This window comes from Lathyrus oleraceus, chromosome 6 (genome assembly GCF_024323335.1).
Source record: "Lathyrus oleraceus cultivar Zhongwan6 chromosome 6, CAAS_Psat_ZW6_1.0, whole genome shotgun sequence".
In the NCBI taxonomy this organism is placed as follows: Eukaryota; Viridiplantae; Streptophyta; class Magnoliopsida; order Fabales; family Fabaceae; genus Lathyrus; species Lathyrus oleraceus.
The window spans coordinates 21,662,941-21,684,065 of NC_066584.1; the positions used below are offsets into that span (position 1 = coordinate 21,662,941).

The 21,125-nt window shown below is 35.4% G+C and overlaps 2 protein-coding genes across 2 annotated transcripts; both read right to left on the minus strand.

Annotated features, from left to right (window-relative positions):
- Positions 1-10,962: 10,962 nt before the first annotated feature.
- LOC127092227 (17.9 kDa class II heat shock protein) lies at positions 10,963-11,757 on the minus strand. Its single transcript, XM_051031074.1, has one exon. The coding sequence runs from the start codon at positions 11,584-11,586 to the stop codon at positions 11,104-11,106; it is 483 nt and encodes a 160-aa protein (XP_050887031.1). The 5' UTR covers positions 11,587-11,757; the 3' UTR covers positions 10,963-11,103.
- Positions 11,758-13,204: 1,447 nt separating this feature from the next.
- LOC127093752 (uncharacterized) lies at positions 13,205-17,098 on the minus strand. Its single transcript, XM_051032658.1, has 8 exons — positions 16,705-17,098; positions 16,067-16,604; positions 15,700-15,856; positions 15,339-15,594; positions 14,879-15,097; positions 14,264-14,740; positions 13,867-14,170; positions 13,205-13,781 (listed from the first exon to the last, which is right to left on the minus strand). The coding sequence occupies exons 1-8, from the start codon at positions 17,096-17,098 to the stop codon at positions 13,205-13,207; spliced, it is 2,922 nt and encodes a 973-aa protein (XP_050888615.1).
- Between the last annotated feature and the right edge of the window lie 4,027 nt (positions 17,099-21,125).

Genomic DNA, 21,125 nt, shown 5'->3' on the forward strand with positions numbered 1-21,125 from the left:
GTCGTACGTTAGACCGCATTGGAGTTGCTGAAGAAGTCATATGTTGGGCTGAATCAGAATGAACCGTACGTTAGGCTGTATCTGATAACCTGTATATGTTGTACTTGCAATAAATGTCTGGGATGGGCTTAGAGATGTCATCGTTAGGAGGATATCGAAGTGTTGTCAGAATGAATGTTCCTATGAACTGTATTTGAAATATGTATCTGAATCTTGAATATGATTGATAAAGGTGTCTGTCTGAATGAACCTTCTACTTTGACTATATCAGGAGGATAATTAACCTGCAAAGAAAAGTTAGCTTCATGCTATGTCATGATGTATGAGATGTTTCGTGTTATGCTAAAATAAATGCGAATGTTGTATGCATGCGTATGCTGTGAAATGATGTAATGAATGAGTTATGCGTATGAGAAGTTCTGCTTGGGGACTCTACTGGGGAAAATAAATCCCCATCTACTGATTTGAGACATTTGTGTCGATGACCCTTTCTCGGCTGGGGATGCTTGATTTCTGTCTGATGGTGGAAATATTCAACAGAGCCTGGCTGGGGATGGATGAGATGATCAATCTGTCTGGTGACGCCGACCTCTGTTGGGGAGTAACTGGCTGTGCCGGGGAATACTGCTAATTTCTTCTGAGGAATAACAGACTTGCTGGGGGAGAGAATTGGTAGCGGATTCATTGGAAGCATGGTTAGACCTTATCCTCGATCCTGAAGTCGGGTAGTAATTGCTATTGCTATTCTATGCATGTATTTTTGGTAAACATCAGTCATATTCAAATGCACATATTAATTCAAATTAAATCAATGGACATTTACGCAACCAAAACAGAAAAGTAAAAACAAAAGCATCTTTTTTTTGAAAGAGGGTTGTATTGATTTTGAAAGGAGGCCTATAAACAGGCAATTTGTGTACAAGGAGACAGAAATCCTAGTAAGAGGAAATTGTCGAAAACAAAGAGAAAGCTATGTGGAAGAAGTCCTATTGATTTTAAGCCTACTACTGTCATTATGTCTTCGAGCATCTCATCCCTTGCTGTCGGATAGAAGTGATTGGCTTGGTCAGTCCCTCGAACTTGGATGAAAGTTGACTGAGAACGGGACATAGTCATACGCTTTAATCCCTAATTTTTGCCTGGACCGCCTTTTCAGGTTTTCAGTCCACCAGGATACCCTTTTTTGCCCAAGCCGCCTTTTCAGGTTTTCGACTTGCCGGGTGTACATTTTTTTTATATATCCCTAATTTTTGCCCGAACCCTTTTGGTTCGCCGGGATGCCCTTACTTTTGCCTAGATACGTCGATCTAGCGGGTCTCTTTTATGCGTAGTATTTTTTAACTATGTCCGCGTTCACGGGATGTGGGAAGTCTTCACCATCCATTGTAGCGAGTATCATGGCTCCACCTGAGAATACCTTCTTAACTACAAATGGCCCTTCGTATGTGGGAGTCCATTTGCCTCTGGGATCACCTTGTGGTAGAATGATACGCTTGATCACCAAGTCGCCAAGTTGGTAAACCTGTCTCTTAACTCTTTTGTTAAATGTCTGGGTCATGCATTTCTGATATATCTGCCCATGACAAACAGTCGCAAGTCTCTTCTCATCAATCAGATTTATCTGATCGAGTCGAGTCTGAATCCATTCATCTTCATCTAAGCCCGCCTCTTTCATGATTCTTAGAGAGGGAATCTGAACTTCCACTAGTAAGATGGCTTCCATTCCATAGACTAAAGAGAACGGAGTTGCCCCTGTCGTAGTGCGCACTGAAGTGCGATAACCGTAAAGAGTAAAGGGTAACATCTCATGCCAGTCTTTGTATGTTACTGTCATTTCTTGCATGACCTTCTTGATATTGTTAGCAGTCCCCACGGCGCCGTTCATCTTTGGCCGGTACGGAGAAGAGTTATGGTGTTTTATTTTGAACTGCGTGCAGAGTTCAGTAATCATCTTGTTGTTCAAATTAGTACCATTGTCAGTGATAACTCTTTCAGGAGACAGCAGGTTTCTCAAATAGGTATTTGATAGAATCCATCTTAGAAGTCAATAAGGTGGTATGATTCAACATATACTGTCTTAGTCGGCGAGCAGCCCAGGCCAAAGCACATCAAGCTTTCTCGGGCTGTGAGTATCTTGTTTCACAGTCGGTACCTTTTGCTAAGGCAGTATATGGCATGCTCTTTTCGACCAGACTCGTCATGTTGCCCCAACACACCTCATTGAATTTTCTAACACGGTCAAATACGTAATTAAAGGTCTTCCTTCAACTGGTGGCATCGGAACTGGAGGTTCTTGGCGATATTTCCTGATTTTGTCATAAGCTTCTTGGCATTCATCATTCCATACCATCTCTTGATTTTGTCTCAGTAATTTGAAGATGGGTTTGCAGGTAGCAGTCAAGTGTGGAATGAATCGGGCAATGTAATTCGAGTGCCCTAAGAAACCTCTGACTTCTTTCTTGTTTATTTCAGTACCCAGATTTACAATTTCAATTGATTCCTCATGCGGCTGTATAGTCTTTTCTTCTCGCAGTAGTCGGGCAAGTTCTCCAGGGACTTCACAATCTTCCTCGCTTCCATCCTCGGCTTGGTAGATCGGATTTTCAAAGTCATAATGAACAGTAGCAGAGTCATTACCAACAGGATCCAGAGTGGATATGGATCGGCAAATTGTTACGTGAGTGTGTGCAAGAAACATAGCTTGTTTGAAAAATGACAGGAAAGATAAAGAGCGCAATATTTGAATACAAAAAGTCCATTGATCTATTGAATATGAATATGCTTATGAAAATGACAAACCCCTAACAAATTAGCCATTGTGCCTCGGGCATAGACACAATGCTTTAAGAAGTTTGATTGTAAAAGAAAATTAAAATTTGCAATTCTAGAATAAACAATAACAATTACTCCTGACTAAAGGAAATCGGGATAATGTCTTCAGTCTTCCAATTGTTGAGTCCGTCACCAATTGTTGGGAAAATCCAGCTATCCAAGTCGCAATCACTATCAGCATCTTCCATAGCATTAATCTGATTTTTGACTATCTTTCCAGAGTTAAACCCCAGGCCAGCTTTATCAGACTTGTACGGTACATTGATCAGTTGACCCCAACCAGCACGATCACCATTTTCAATCGCGGTTTGAGCATCTTTCAGAGAGATCATGACAGGGGGAGCACGAACAACCTTGGGCACAAGGGGAGTTGGCTTAAGGACCGGACTGGGTGGAGGAACCACTTCAAATGACTGAGAAGGAGTCTCAAAGAATTCACCATCCATCTCGACGTATTTGAAGGCTTGCACACTACTGACAATATACTCTTCTTCTCCACATACAGTGACAACCATGCCTGCTATTGGATACTTCAGCTTTTGATGAAGCGACGAAGCTACCGCACCTGCCCCATGGATCCAAGGGCGCCCCAACAAGCAGGAGTAGGCGGGACGAATGTCCATCACGTGAAAGGTAGTGTTGAAGACTTGAGGTCCTATCTTGATAGGGAGAACCACTTCACCATAGACAACACTCTTCGCACCATCGTAAGCACGCACCACAACATCACTAGGTTTCAGTTCAATGCCTTTGTAGTCAAATTTATCGAGTACAGCTTTCGGGAGCACATTCAAGGAAGAGCCGTTGTCGATCAACACGTGAGCCAGGGTGATCCCCTCACACTCGATGGAGATATACAGAGCTTTATTGTGATTCTTTCCTGCTGGTGTCAGGTCAGCATCGGAAAAGCCTAGGCCATTGTCAACAGTCAAATTAGCAACATAATGTTCGAATTGATCGACGGATGTTTCTTGAGGCACATGAGCGGTCTTCAAGAATTTCATCAATGCATTGGCATGGGATTCAGAGGATAATAACAAGGACAACATTGAGATTTTAGACGGAGTATGCCCCAATTGTTCCACTACATCAAAATCGCTCTTACGGATGATTTTCAGCATCTCTTCCATTTCCTGTTTGGCAACATCTTCAGAAGTAACTTCGACCGATGTCTCTGACTGAGGAGGATTGACTGGTCTTTTTCCTCGAATTTCGGGAGCGGGAGGTGAGATTTCTGGGGAGTAGATCCTTCCACTTCGAGTAACTTTACTAGTCCCCACAATATCATTAGGATTAGCAGAACTACCAACCTGCTTTATGCCATGGATGTAAACGTCGCCTCCATAGTTCCACGGAATAGCTTTGCTGGAGGAATATGGCACGGGGCCAGGTGCGGTAATAATCAGGGGAGCCACTTTGGGCTCAGCGGTAATCTTCACAGGCACTCTAGTAGCGGTAATCTTCACTGGAGCTTTGGACCTAGCAATCACAGATACCTCTTCAATAGAGTTGTCCACCTTAGGAACCCTTTCAAATAGAATTGTACGATCATCCATCAGCCGTTGAATGCCGTTCTTCAACTTCAAACAATCATTGGGTCGGAGTACACAGAGATCGCAATCTTCAGCACAACCTGGAAATAAACCAGCTTGCAATAAATTCTTCTTAACGATCAGGAGAGGAGATGCTAAATCAGCAACGTCAGTAACGTGAGAATTGTCGTCCACAACATTAACATTCTGGTCATGATTAGGCATAGGTGCTGTGATGACATTGGGGGTCGCCGGAGGATCAAATTCAATTTCTCCAGCGTCGATCATATCCTGAATCTTGTTCTTCAACAACCAGCAATCATTCGTATCATGCCCGGGGCTATCGGAGTGATAGGCACACCTGGCGTTGGGATTATAACGAGGAGAAGTAGTGTTGGGATTTGCAGGAGGGCCTCTGAGGGTAATCAAATTGGCCTTTAACATACTCTGCAGTGCTTGGGTTAAAGTCATATTGATCTTGGTAAACTGTCTTCTCGACCTGTCTTGTCTGTGTTGGAAGTTCTGAGATGGCGGTGCGGCAATTGTAACTGCCCCAACAGTATGGTCACGATTCTTCTTGTTATGCTTCCTCTCACTGTACACAGCATTTGATTCACTCTTTCCCTGATAGGACTTTTTGGTGCTTGCAGAAGTAGCTGCCTGTATCTTTCCACTTCGAATGCCGCTTTCAACCCGTTCACCTGTCAAGATAAGTTCAGTGAAACCTGACGAGGAACTTCCCAGTAGATGGCTGTAGAATGGGCCAGTCAGTGTACCCATGAACATGTCCACTAACTCTCGATCAGTCATAGGGGGTTTGACTCTGCCAGCCAAATCTCTCCACTTTTGAGCATATTCTTTGAAACTTTCTTTAGAGCCCATAGTCATATTTTGTAGCTGTAGCCGAGTAGGCGCTAACTCAGAATTATACTGGTAGTGCTTGTAGAAAGTTGTTGCTAAATCAGTCCATGTGCGGATGTTAGAGCTCTCAAGCTGATAATACCACTCTAACTGTGTGTCAGACAGACTCTCTTGGAAGAAATGGATCCACAGTTTCTTATCAGTAGTGTGCGGCTGAATCTTTCTCACATAAGCCCTTAGATGCATCTGAGGACAAGAGGCACCATCATACTTAGTGAAAATGGGAACCTTGAATTTGCGGGGAATGACCACATCAGAGACCAGACCCAAGTTTTCGAAATCCAGACCGGGCACTTTCTGCCCCTCCATAGCTAGCATACGTTCTTCCAGCAACTTGTACTTATCATCCTTCGGAGAGTACTGTTCATGTTCATAATCTTCATCGTCGTCCTCAGAATTGACGAGATTAGGATTCTCATCTTCCGAATCATTCTCGGTCTCTTCTTCTGAATCCTTCGGAATTCTAATCTTGACTCCTGTAACCTGTCCCTTAAGCCTTCTCCCCGGGTTGATGTAACCCACAGGTTTCTGGTCCTTCTTCTTCTCCATCAAAAGAGCTTTCAGTTCTTCCTGCCCCTTAGATAAGCTCAGCATCATTTCCTGGAATTGAGCATTCTGGGCCTGGAGATCTTTGACAGTTTGTTCGAGAGCCATTGTTCAATCTGTTTGAATCTGCTGGAATCTGTTTGATAGGAAAATCGTGAGAACACTGATCCTTTAGAATACCTGTTATGCGATGCAATGCAATGTATGAAATGTTTTCAAGGACTTTCGGGATTTAACTTTGCATAAACTAACAAAAAGAGCTTTTTTTTTCTTTTCTCTTTTTTTTTTGCTTTTGTTTTTGTTTTTTGTTTTTTTTTTAGCAGAGTTAAATCCCTAAATCCTTGAAATGGTTAGTACAATGCCATGATGTTATGATGTTATGTTGTTATGATGTCATGTTGTTAGATAAATAACAAGCACAAGCAAGTCACACAACAATCATTCCTAGGTTTTAAGGCTTGCGTGAGTTCCATAGGTAAATACCCTCCCCACTGAAGTTTGGTTGGTTCAACCTGTCTTAGAATAGTAACCGGGTTCTAGAAGGATCTCAAATCATTGACCTTTCCTTAAGTCCACTTCAGTGCAACACCAAGTGGTTGACCGAAGCTTCCCTAAAGTCCAATCTCAAAGAGTGTAGTATCGAGTCTCAACCAACTCCAGTCGGAACCGAAGCCAGTTATCTCACTACTTTCTAATGGCCAGGATGAGTCAATTAGGGTTCTAAAGGTCTGGTTAATGCTTTTATGACACCACGCGAATGCCAAATATTTCCTCAACTAACATGAGGAACATCAGGACATCCAAAGTGCCACATTAACCGTAGCCATCATTTTGACCATTCCAGTATACGCCGGACAGTCGCGATGATCTCTTGCTACTTACCTAAGGTACACTAGATCCGGGTGTAGGATCTTTCACTCAAGCATAACATACCCAAGCAATCCCTTAAAAATAAATCAGACAAATTGAATAAGTGATCTTGTTTTTAAGGTAACCTCTCTTTTTAAGGTCCCCAGCAGAGTCGCCAGTTCTGTCATACGGTGAACTGGACTTTTTTGTGGTTTTAATCGCAATGTCGCGGTTAGCAAGAGTCGCCACCGACTTTTCTTTTATCCAATAAGGAAAGGTGGAAAAGAACAGGAAAAACCTTAATTTAGATTTTGGGTTCGGGAGGTACATTATACAAAGGGAAGGTGTTAGCACCCTTTGTATCCATGGTTATCCATGGGCTCTTAATTGCTCGATCACTTATATTATTTTTGTCTAAAAAAAAGTGTTTGTGAATTGTTTAGAAAAATTGTTTTGAAAAGAGAATTTAACTTTGTAATGATTCTTGTATGAATGTATACAAAGTGATTATCTCGTTTAGTTTTGAAAATTGTTTAGAAAAATATAACTCGGTAATGATTCTAGTATGAATGTATACCAAGTGGTGATTTTCTGAAGGTATTTTGAAAGGTGTGAGGTGTGAAAAAATGTTTTAGGTTGTGAGCCAGCAATTAAGAGTTATACCGACCCAAGGTCTTTATGAGTATTTCCTATCCTTATGAGGGTAAAACTGTCCTTATTATTGAGAAATAAGTAGTTTTATCCTTTGGATGTAAAAGGGTCATCGTAGGGTCATCGATTGGTCATTGAAGGCATCAGTTACGAGGATACCTTAGCATTCGAAGGGACTATCATCTTTTAACCGTAGGCAACATCGGAGGGTCATCGAGGGACAAAGTTGTATATTCGAAGGCAACATCCGAGGGACTATAATTTATTTTATGATGATTTAACCGAAGGGTCTTTGCTAAGGGTATCCCCACGTTCGCGGGACATGACCGTAATATCGTAATCGTAAGGCAACAAAGAGAGGTCCAAGATCACTTATTCAAAGGCAAAGTTTTACAATTAATTATATAATTAGGATGAAACTCCACATTAAAATTATTAAAAATAATATATTAAAAAATTAATACATTAGAAATTAATACATTAAAAGTTAATTTAGGATGAAACTCCACAAGGGTATCCCACAAATAAAGTGGAATACCTAGCCAATAACCTTTTCCTGGGATATGTGAACCTTTACGAAACTCAAAAAAAGAAACATGTCAGAACACCAAATCAGGGTGCAATCGAAGATTACACCGGAGAAATATCACAACAATAAATAGGATAGGATGAATAATGCATGGCTATGATAAAACATAAAAAAAAAACAGAATAGAAAAGTCAGCTACTGTCTCGTTCGCCTCTGCCTCGCCTAGCGAAGGCCACGGATTTTGAATTTGAAAACAGCCCCATGTTAGGAACTTTGAATTTTATGGCATTTTATCACAGGAATAACATGGTCAAACATTCGGGGTATTCAGGCATATTTAAATTCCCATACGAAAGCAAATTATATATCAACATTTAATCATGATGCATTATATATGTAGATATGGCCAATTGAAAGTATAAACAATAGAGATACGCAAAACCTGTTTGCCAATTCAAGGTTGAAGGGATTGACCACTTGTAGTATCGGAATAAGTTAGGCAGCGGGAATTGGACGGCGATGGCTTCGGTGCAGATGGGCTGCCTTCAGGGTTTCTTTACTCTGAATTCTCCGAGTAGGCAGGGTTCCTATGCCAAAGTTTCTATCCGTCCTTCTCTGTTCTCTTTCTTTCTTTTTTCTCAAGGTTTTGTTCCAAGGAAACCTCAGAGTGTTTTGCTTCTCTTCCTTCTTTCTCCAGTGAATCTCCCAAGTGTAACTCCAAGTCTCACTCCCCCTACTAAAACTTCAGTATTTATAGACTAATTTCGTGGGTAATGGGCTTGGACTGAGGGAGACCCAAGTCCAAAATAATTTGTTATATTTTATTTATTTATTTATTTTAATTATTTAATTAATTAATTAATTAATTAATTAATTAATTAAAAAAAAAATTCTTTTTTTTTTTTTTTTTTTTTTTTTTTTTTTTTTTTTTTTTTTTTTTTTTTTTAGGAAAAATGATGGATAATTTTTGGGGTATGACACCAATGAATCCGAACCGGAGCTCTAGATACCAATTGTTGGTGCAAAGGTAGAATAAATGATGAACGGAAATATTCTATTAAGAGAATGACGGCTATAAAAAACATGATAAAAATTACAATGATTGTCACTCTATTTATAAGCTAAAACTAGGGTTACTAGAATAGGATAAAATACTAAAATACCCTCTAACAAACTTAGGGGCTAAGAAAATAGTACAACTAATAAATATGAATTACTTCTAATAATGAGCAAAAGGATTTTTCAGTTAGTGTCTTTTAACTTGTTGGATCTTATTGTCAGGTTGAAGAGTATCATTGTTCCCTCTCATATTCTTTATGCTGATGATGTCCTAATTTGTTGCAAAGGTAAAATTTCCAACATCAAGAATCTCATTTCTACTTTCAAAGACTATGTGGATGTTTCTGGGCAAGTGGTCAACGGTAGGAAATCTTTCATTTATGGTGGTGCTATGTCGGTCTCCTGCCTCAATATTCTTGCTGATTTTTCTGGGTTCAATAAAGGCTCACCTCTTTCAACTATATGGGAGTTCCACTTTTCAAAGGCAAACCAAAGAAAATATTTCAAAAGCAAATCAAAGAAAATTTTCTTGCAACCTATTACTGACAAAGTTATCAATAAGTTAATTTCGTGGAAAGGTTTGTTGTTATCTTTTGTTGGTATGGTAGAGTTGGTTAAATTCACCATTCAAGAGATGATAACTCATAGCATGACTATCTATGCTTGGCCGATGTCTCTTATTTATGATCTGAGGAGATTCATTTGGAGTGGGGAAACCTAAAAAATTAAGGTTGTTACATTGGCATGGAATAATATTTGTAAGCCTCTTGAGGAAGGTTGGCCTGGGCTTAGACCGTGAACCAAGTTAAGCGAAGCTTCAAACTTGAAGCTTGCTTGAGATCTTCTTAATTATTCTGACAGTTGGGCTACACTTCTTAGAAAAAGATTTACTCGAACTAATAAGTTCATCAATCATGTTTTCTCTTCCATTTGGTCTAGTGTTAAGCAAGAGCTGAAAAACGATATTGATAATTCTTCTTGGTGTTTTAAAATTGTTGAATCCATTAATTTATGGATCGATAATTGGTGTGATTCTCCTTTCTATCTATGGTGATGCTCTTGCTTTAATTGAAGATCAAATGATCAACAAAATTATTATCAATGGTACTTGGGATGTTTCCAAGTCTTCTACCATCGTTTCCATCTCTTTTAAGTGCGTATTAGCAACTGTCACATCCCTTTCGATCTTCATCCTGACAAGATATATAGAAACCTCACAACTAATGGTTATTTATCTCTTACGTTTGCTTACGATAAAGGTACTCAAAAATAGTGGTAGAGATGGATTTGGAACAAGTCAATTTCTCCGACTAATTCTTTCATGGTATGGAGATTTCTTCATAATAAGTTACCTATGACCAATGAAGAAGTTTCTTGTTCCCTTCTAAATGAGTTATGCATCGAAGCTTTGGAGTTGGTTGGAGAACATGCTCAATATCTAACCATTATTTTCACTTTCAATTCGATTTGAAAGGCTCAAAGCTTGATTAGATATAATGATACTTTAATTCCTATTTCTTCTTCTATTTCTTTTATTATATGGATGTTGTGCATGATTTTATGATCTTAAAAGATTTATGGTTATTATCCAGCTCACGAGAGTCATGTCTTTTGACAGCCCCTTCTAGAGATTGGATGAAGTTAAATTGTAATAGAGCCTCCACATCCCCTTCGAAAATCTCAATCTGTGGGAGCGGTGGTAAAAGTTTCCTCAGTATAGTATATTTTGGCCGATTAAAAATAGATAAATTAATTATATTAATTTACTCTCCTTTAAATTTGTATCTGGATTCCCTCTATTTTTGTGATATATTTTTTATATATATTTTAACCTTATTCAAAAAAAATCCTTTTATCTTATCTTATACTCCTTTTTGGTCTTCCTTTTATAATTCTATTAAAAGAATATATTATACTGATTATATTTGCGATTTTAGTAAGTTTTGTCACGCTTTCTAAATTTTCAAAACTATAGAGAATTCTTACAATCTTTTAAGACAAGGCCAAAGAAGTCATAGCATTACAGAATGAATCACAACCACAGAAACAGAACCACTGCATTTCATTGCATTACAAATCAACAACAATGATCATCAAAACAAAACATAAAAAAGAACAACCTTAAAGAAAGACACTGTTACCCTCTGCCCCAAAGATCATCCTAATTCAAACAAGGTTTCAATTTCAAGCGACCTTAACCTCAATAGTCTTAGGTTTCTTTGGTTGAGGAGGAGGCAATTTCTCAACCGTAACAGTCAACACCCCATCTTGACACACAGCCGAAACAGCATCAGTATTAGCATTCTCAGGAAGAACAAACTTGCGCATAAATTTCCCAACTCTTCTCTCCATTCTCAAATACTTAGCACCTTCTTTCTCTTCTTCCCTCTTCCTCTCACCACTTATCACTAGCACATTCTCATCTTCAACCTGAACCTGTATATCACCGGATTTCAACCCCGGCATGTCGATCAAGAACACGTATGAATTTGGATATTCCTTCACGTCCGCCGGTGTTGCAGCCATCGCCTTCGCATCTCTAACGTACGACCGTGTGGGAGCATTATGTGATGATGACTTGTCGGAAGAGTTGTCGTCTGAAAGGTCCATCATTTGGTGCAAAGCATGCAGCACTGGAGCATCCAAACCCATCAATCTGAAATCCATTATCGTTCTTTCTTTCTCGGATCGGATGAAGTGATATTCAATATTCTGATAATCTGAAAGCGTTGTTAAATTTGTTTTGTGTTGAAACAGAGATGGTGAATATTGGAGTATTTAAAAGGGTGATAAATGTAGGTGGAAGAAGAAGCTCGAAGGTTCTACATAAATCAACAACGATCTACTACTTTCTTTTTGTAAACAATAAATAGAAACATTTACTAGAATTTGACACGTGCCTTTCTAAACATTCTTTTCTAGTAGCTTCCTTAATCTTTTGGCTCATTTTTTAAGTTTTTTTTTTGCTAAAATGTAATTTTGTTCTTATATACTAATTTCAATAAAATATTATTTTTTAATTTTAAAATTTAAACTTATATCTTTTTATAATTATTTTTAAATAATTTCTGACTCCTATTTTTGCAAATATGACCTAATAAGTATGATCAAAATGATAATATTATTAACTAATATTTATGATGTTATATATTTTATAAATAAATTATTTAATATATTAATTATTTATTTTATTCATGAATTAAAATATTAAAGTTTAATAATTTTTTTTTTTTGATTTTCTTTATCTTCTTCCCTTGCATGTTGGGCTACAATTTATAAATATACTAGTAAAGGAGCCGTGCGTTCGCACGGGTTGCGCAATAATTTATTTTAAAAAATTAAAATATAATATATTTTTTATTTATATATATATATATATATATATATATATATATATATATATATATATATATATATATATATATATATATATATATATATATATATATATATATATATAGTTGGATCAACGTACACAAATTTATTGCATAAGAGTTTTTTTTAATGTAATGGATGTTAAATGATCAATAAATGGGTTCAAAAAATTTCCACAAATAACTTTTTTCAGTTTGGGACATAATAAAGTAAAACATTATTAATTTATAGTAATATAATTTGCTTAATTTTTTTGTATACTATATTAAGGAAATAATCAAAAAATATAATACAAAAATATTTTTACAATTTATTGGTATATTGATATATAATAAACATTCCATTGTTAATGTTATGAATAAACATTTCATTTATCATTGAGATTTTGGACATAAGAAATAAAAATATATTTATTTAGTAATGGATGAAATTTTCCGATCTGTTACTAATTTGAGGTATAAAAGCGCAAATATTAACCTTCATAATAAATGATTATTTAACCAAAATACATAAACCATGTAAAAGAAATACCAGAACCTCATTTGTTTTAAAATATAGTAATGAATACTACCAAATGTTGAAATTAATTGCAATTGATACAGTAAGGTTTAATGCAACAAAAGATATTGAAACAAAAGGTTCACAATTTTAGTTAAAATTGTGAGAAATAAGTCCAGCAACAAAAATGATTTAACTTCGTACAATTCTTTGGTCCTTAAAAAACTGGGTTTATACAAAACCTGTCCGCAACCTTTTAGGAAGTGATGATTCATTACCCTGTAAAAAACAATTACATCCATATAAACAAATGTTAAAACATAATGTATATTTTATACAACTCATTCAATAAAATTCTAATAATAAACAACGACATTTCTTGATATAATATAACTAATGAAAAACTTACGTTCTATAAGTTTTCAAAAACTTCTTTGAACACGACGTTTGTTGTAGAATTCAATGGATGGTTATCCTTGTCATGGATTAATATCTTAAGCCCTTTTTTGCTTTTGACCCTTGATATTGCAACATATAGTTGACCATGACTAAATACACTTCTAGGCAAATACAATCCAACATAATCCAATGACTGACCTTGAGATTTGTTAATTGTCATAGCATAACATATAGTTATGAGAAATTGCCTTCTAGTCATTTTGAATGGCCACGGAGATTGTGTTGGAGTCATATCCATTCTTGGAATATAGATAACCCCTCCAATATTCTTTCCAGATATAATCTTTGCCTCGATAACGTGGTTTGCCAATCTTGTAACTATAAGCCTTGTTCCATTGCAGAGACCTTCAGGTTGATCAATGTTTCGAAGCAACATAATAGGGGTCCCAATCTTTAATTTAATCTTGTGGTTAGGTAGACCGGAAGTTGTAAGTGTATTCAAAAATTCCGGGGTCAAAACATCAAAAGCTTCATTTCCTTCACCGTCAAAAGTGTCTACAGAATCTGAACTTAAATATTCCTTTTCTTCACTTTTGGGAAAAATTTTGAAATTTTATTATTATAAATCTATGTTAGTACATATAAATATATGAATATATCTATAAATATGTTTACAATGGATAACGCATACCTAGTATGAATCCCAAAACGTATTGATTTATGATGTCAACCGTTTCAATTGTTCCTGCCAATATAGCTCTTGATTGCAAAAAATTTGGATTCTTGTAATTGTTAAGAAAATTCGGATATGTTTCACTAACAATGGCTTCTAGTGGATCATCATAGTTAGAAATTAAGAAATCATTTGGAATAGGAATATCCGTGTAACCATCGTTAGGTTCTTCCAATTTCCCATCGCCAACTTTTAATATCCAATTAGAAAACAATTCTAATTCAGATGTACTTGAAGTATTGCCGGCTTGTTGGAGTCACATGTTCTTTGTAAGCTTCAGCACAACACAATGATCCCAGATGTATGATGAATTTATTGTAGAATGTATTATATCTGAACGGCTGCCCCTTGGTACAACTGGTAATATTTGCCGAAAATCTCCACCAAATACAATTACTTTCCCTCCGAATAATTTGTCAGAACAATTGGAACGCCCCATTATGTCTTTAAGGGTTTTATCAAACGCTTCAAAACAAAATCTGTGTGTCATTGGAGCTTCATCCCAAATTATCAACTTTGCCATTTTTAGTAGCTCTGCACGATCACTACCTTTGTCGATATTACATGTAGAAGACTCAATTGTAGGTATTGGAATCTTGAACATTGAATAAGCCGTTTGACCTCCTGGAAGTAGTAGTGAAGCTATGTCCGATGAAGCAACAGTTAAACAAATTTGTTTCTTTGATCTTATGTAGGAAGCTAGAGTTCTCCACATGTAGGTTTTCCCTGTGCCACCGTATCCATACAAAAAAAATACGCCTCCTTGTTGATTGTTTACTGCTTCCATTATTCGCTTGAATACACCTCTTTGCTCATCTAATTTAAAAAAAATACATAGCAAACATGCAGTGAATAAATTAATTATACATTAAAAAAAATTGTAAGATAAAATCATACTTTAAAAGTTAACTTTATAAAATTATGACAAAACTTACAAACATTTAACATATTTACCTGTAAGATTTAAGAACAAATTATTGTATTCTTGCAATTGTTCGGCTGGATTGTAACTCCGCTCTTCGTATATGAGCTTATTTCCCAACTGCTCAACCACATATCCACTTGGATAAGGCATTCCAGCAAATTCCTTTAGACTTCGGCTCTTCCTTTGAAGATTTCGTTCAATCTCAATTAATGTTAAATTCATTATCTCTTCATCCGACAACCTCAAACCTTTATACAATAGTAATTATAAGTGTAAACTATAAAACAAATTTACTTTTAAGAATCAAACAAATAAATATAATAAAAATTCACAATATAGGAAAAATAATACCTCTATTGTTTGCAATTCACTGTTGAGCATATAGTATTCCATCAGCTAAGAGATGACATGTTTTACTCCATACATGTCTTGGGCTGTTAATGCTGCCTGATAATAACATGTGAACAAATAGTAATCTCAAATACTGACCTGAACCCCAATGATTTGCCTCTTTAATAGCTGCAATGAATTCTCTATCATCGCCGATAAAACCCATAGCAAAACAGGCATCCCGGAAAGTATCATATTTTACGTTATTTACTGTTTTTATATCATTATAACTGCGAGGGCCTTTGACATGTGTGAGCATCAATCTAAGATAGTACAATTCGCCAGTTGTTGGAGGAACCCATATAAGCCTACCAATTGTGTAACCTTTTTGACGGGGTTTCCATTCTCTTTTTTTCTTAACATAAACAAATTTTGAAACAAATTTGCTGTAAGTTAAATTTTGTGCTTCAGGATACTTGCAATTTGCTTCGAACCATGATGTAAACATCGATTAAGTTACACTTGGTTTTTCCAGAACTGTATTGATACGATCAAAATCAGTGTAATATACCGAATTTTGATCTTCACAATGAAAGTACAGTCTCTCAACAGCTGGTTTTCTACCATGGATTGGAAAGGAGAATATCCTCCAAGATGCTTCACTCGGAGAAACGTACCTACAAACAATATAATGAAAGGCAATGGATTTAAAATTAATAGAATGATTATTGTAGACAGAATATATAAATTTTATTATAACACATATAGTCAAAACAGTGTACATATAAAATTTTCTACACCATGCATGTAAAGAAAAATTGCACACTTTTAGTTGAAATAGATAAATTGCATGACATCATATTTCAAGTGATATATTAGAAACGTACCAACAATCAATATACTGTTTGATCTCATCAACATTCTTCGGCTGGTTGGAAGTTCCATAATCATTCGGTACAATGGCAGCGGTGATTCTGTCGTAACCTTTGTTGATGTACTTGAATAAGTACTTAATCGATGTACTTTGATTGCACCATTCCATGTTTATGTGAGCTTGGTACTTTGTCAACAACTTTGCATTGTATGGAACAACATTCCGATTATCGACTTGAATTCCATTCTTAAGAACTGTATGTCCATTGTCCCTTCTTCTATATACCGGAAACCCATCTTGATCAACAATTGTTTCGGGCTGAAACTGTTTTGGAAAATATTTAGAACATTTTCCATCTTTCATGCACGGTGAATGAATCATGTGAGTTTTAACCAAATTATACAACTCTTCATTGGTATCTTGGTCAGGTATTTCAGCTGAAATAATGCGATCAATATCACTTGGAGTTGGATATTTGTTAGATGGATGGAGGAAAATTAAGATGTGAGCATGTGGTAATCCTCTCTTTTGAAACTCAATTGTATACATATCTATAAAAATAAATATATAAAATATATACAATAGTTAGCACACGAATGATAAATTTGAAAATAACAATACGATTAATTGAATATGGAATAAGTTACTCACATGCAAGAACTTTCCCCAATAGACTTTTCTTTGTGAGATCAGACAAAAGCTCATCAAATTTTATTTTAAAGACTCTTGAAATGATGTCAGGACGATCTGATGCTTTTAGATGAACAGAACCAAGCAAACGCTGAATTTCAGGCCAGTTGGGGTTACATGTGAATGTAATGAAAAGATCTGGAAATCCGACATAGCTGCATATTGCCATTCCGTCAAAGTATAGTTGATCCATATATCTACGACTACCAACGTATGAAGAAGGTAGCACAACCCTCTTACCTGTGTTTGACCCGTGCGTTTCTCCATTTGAATTATATTCATTCAAATTGTGATACTTGCCAACCCTCAGTTTTGACTGATTCTTTCGAAGCCACCTAAGTCTTTCTAATTCCATCATTGTAAAACCATCTACCAAAAATTGTTGATAAAGTCTCCTTGATCGCAACAATGTTTGTGCTTCATTAGATCTTGATTGAATTCTAAAGGCCAACCACTCTCTTATTGTAAGTCGATTTCGCTTTGTTGCTTCTTCCCAAGGAATATCTTTATTGTTCTGTTCTGACTGTGTTATGTCTGTGAAGTGGCGAATATTTGTCCCTTTATTACGGTGCCTCACATTAGGTCTATATCCATCCTCACCATATGGAAATAATAATGGGTACTAATATCCTAAATAACTGGTATGATACTCATCTATCCTTTGAAGTTCGCCACATTGTTTTTGCACTATAATGTCTCTTTTTTCTGCAGTGTCGACATCTCTTTTAAATAATTTCTGACTCTCTTTTAAATAATGGGTCGACATCTCTTTTAAATAATTTCTGACTCCTATTTTTGCAAATATGACCTAATAAGTATGATCAAAATGATAATATTATTAACTAATATTTATGATGTTATATATTTTATAAATAAATTTTTTAATATATTAATTATTTATTTTATTCATGAATTAAAATATTAAAGTTTAATAATTTTTTTTTTTTGATTTTCTTTATCTTCTTCCCTTGCGTGTTGGGCTACAATTTATAAATATATTAGAATTTGATTGTTTAAATTTGATCCTTCATACAAAAAATTTGAATCGATTTAGAGATACATCTCGTAACACTCTTAGTTCATTAGTCTGTGAGGCTTCGGAGATGAATCTCCGAAATATACTCTGTCAGTTCAAAACAGAAATATTAAGAAACAATAGCCGAATGAAAAACCAATATAAATCAACGATAAAATAAATATTACATAAATTTAACATTACATGTCATTAAAAATAGATGATTTAGGACGTTGCAACATTCTTATAATATCTTCGATTGATCTTTGAATCATCGCATCCACTTCAATCAAACACTTTCTTGAGTAACGGTAAAAGATACTCCACATAATCTTTAAATCATTATCTGTCTTCAGTTCAAGCATGGTGAACTGTATCTTCCCTTTATTGTCTATCGAGTGTGAACGGTACTCGAGTTTGATAACTCTCTGATTTTTTATATATCGTAGAAGATATTCAATTTGGTTTTCATATCAACGAGAAGTATGTCATCGCATATCCGAATTTGAAATGGGGTTTTGCGATATTGAAATACACAAATGCGAGATTAGGATATGTAGTCATTCTGGTTTGTGTAAAGAAAATGGAACGGGACCCTATTTATAGAAGTAATAAGAATCTTACAAACATGATCATATCTGCATGCAAGACTTCGAAGATACATATCAGGATCCGCCTCTTTTTTTTTCAAATAAATTAGGGTATCTCCGAATTATCTCATGTTTTGTTTTTAATAATAATTAGAAGGTGTGTTCGGAGATGCATCTCCGGAACCACCCAAAATAATGCAGAACAGAATCGGTTGATTATGCATAGTAGAATTTCAAAAATAAAAATTATCCAAAAAATACCACTCAACTTTATAACATTATGTAGTGCGTTACTTACAAAAAAAACGTGTTACATTGTTAGATTACAATTAAAACGCATCAAAATAAATGTCACTACCTATACTATTAGTGGCTTATTCTTCGATATTTCCTTATTTGCTTCTCGTTTAATATCGCTCGACTTGGTGAACTCTTCCATCCTTTTGAAAAAGTGATTCGACAATATTTTAGCATCTTGTGTGAAATATTTCATCCACTCTGATGATGTCTTTGGTATTGGACATTCCGGTTTCAAATAAAGTTGAACAAAATAGTATTTTTTTGATAGCCAACCAATACACATGATGCGTTCGGATAGATTTTAAGGTAGCTTACTCCGAAGTGGAAAGAATAATTCCGAAAAACCATATTGTGTTAAATCAATGTACGCAATATCATAAGCACTTGTTATAAGACGTCTCATTTCTAGAAAGCAGATCCACGGAGTCGGAGCATTAAGACAAGGAATAAGAGCATTGAGAATTATATCATAATTTTCTTTGCTCCCATTTAGCTTTGTGTATGATTCCTTGTGTGTCGTCATCTCTTATATAAGTATAAGATGACGGCGGACAAAATTGTGGTCATCCTTTCCTTTACCAAGTAAACCTGAAATAACTCGAAAACCACCGTTGTCGTCACTTTCAACATTTACAATCGGCTCGATGTGTTGTGCATATAAAGCGCACTACTAGAAATAAGACTTTTTATGACAAAACTTTCACCTCGAACATTCATAAACCGAGGGAATATGTCATGAGAGCGTTATGTTTTATTTTAGTAAAAACCTTTTTCTCTGGATTTTACTAAAACCCTTTTTCAATTGTATGTTATTTTTATTTTCTATGGTTTATTTAGTATTTTTTACTTGACACATTTTCAGCTACCCTTTATTTTCTATGGTTTATTTAATATTTTATTTCTATAAGGTTACATGTACCAAAAGAGAGGTAATATATTGTGTCAATATTTATTATTTACTTTTTTCAAAATCTTCTTTTATTTTTCATTTTATGAATTCATATACCTCATTTTTTCTTGAAAATCGACGAGAAAGATCTTTTAATTTAGTTCCCAGAATATGGTGTTATAGCGCTTTTTCTTTTTAATTTCTTTTTAATTAATTAATACACTTTGGTTTTCTCAAAAAAACTGACATGAGATTGTTTTGCATGAAATACTTCAAAGAATTAGTCTCTAACTTTTCGTTTACCTATCAATGCTCTAACTTCATCGTCATTCTTTGCGCAGAAACGTTAGGCGATTTTCATCGTCACTCTCTCATCAAAACTCTTCCAATTGTTGGCGGCTTTCATCGTCACTCTCATTAAAACATGAACATTATCTCTATTTTCAACCTTAATTGAATCTTTGTCATCACGTTTGAGGTACTTCTTTATCACGTTTTTGTTTATATTACTAAAATGATTTTAATTCATATATATATATATATATATATATATATATATATATAATGGTTTAGTATCACTAAAATGGTTTAGTATCACTGAAACGGTTTCTCTTGATCATTATTTTTTATTTTGTTTATATCTCATCAGTCATGGTCTAACTTCATTAGTTTTTCACTTGCATTATTGTTACTATCACTGAAATGGCAAATATGATAAACAACACCTATACAACATCAACTACTCCCCCGAAAGATGTTGTTGTCTCGACGAATTCAACCTCCACGGCTCATACAACTACATCTATAAATATAAAACATAAAAGAAAAACTAGAGGTGCCATGATGTATACCAAGGTGAAAAAAACACATGAAAATGGCATTCGCTACCCGGTTAGAGTCGACGTTGCGACCGACAAGACTTATGGTAAACATGCTGAGGATTTTATGGGTTACGTTGCGTTACAAGATAGAAGTAAAGTGAGTATTTTGTTGGATAGTTGGCACGACATTGACAATAATTTGAAAAACAGCTTATGGACCGATATTGCGGTAATAATATTGAATTTTATGATATGTTTTACAAGTATGTATAATCATTTAATTTTTTGTTTAATACTAATAACAACTCTATTGTGTAAATATATGAAGTGTTTAATGTTAGTCCGAATGATAGTAAGGTTAAAAAGAAGGTGCTTACATATATTGGTGAGCGTTAGAGGGGCTTTAAGATACAACTCACCCATTATTATATCACTCATCCAACAGCCTCCATACCATATGTATTCATATATTGATCAGGATTGTTGGGAGGAATTTGTAAAGTCTCGCACCACTCCCGAATTTTTGGCTAAGAGCAAAAAAGGAAAGTTTAATAGATCTAGAAATCTCTATTCACATAGATTGTCTCATGGAGGATATGATAAACTTGAAAAGATGATGATTAAAGAAAAAAGAAAACAAAGGGAATAAGAGCTGGGTGATTTTATAAGCCTTGATCGCACTTCATCTCCATCATCATGCCATGAGAAATAGAAGAGGGAACATCAAAGAGAAGACGGTGAGTTCACACTAGAGACTACACGTGAAA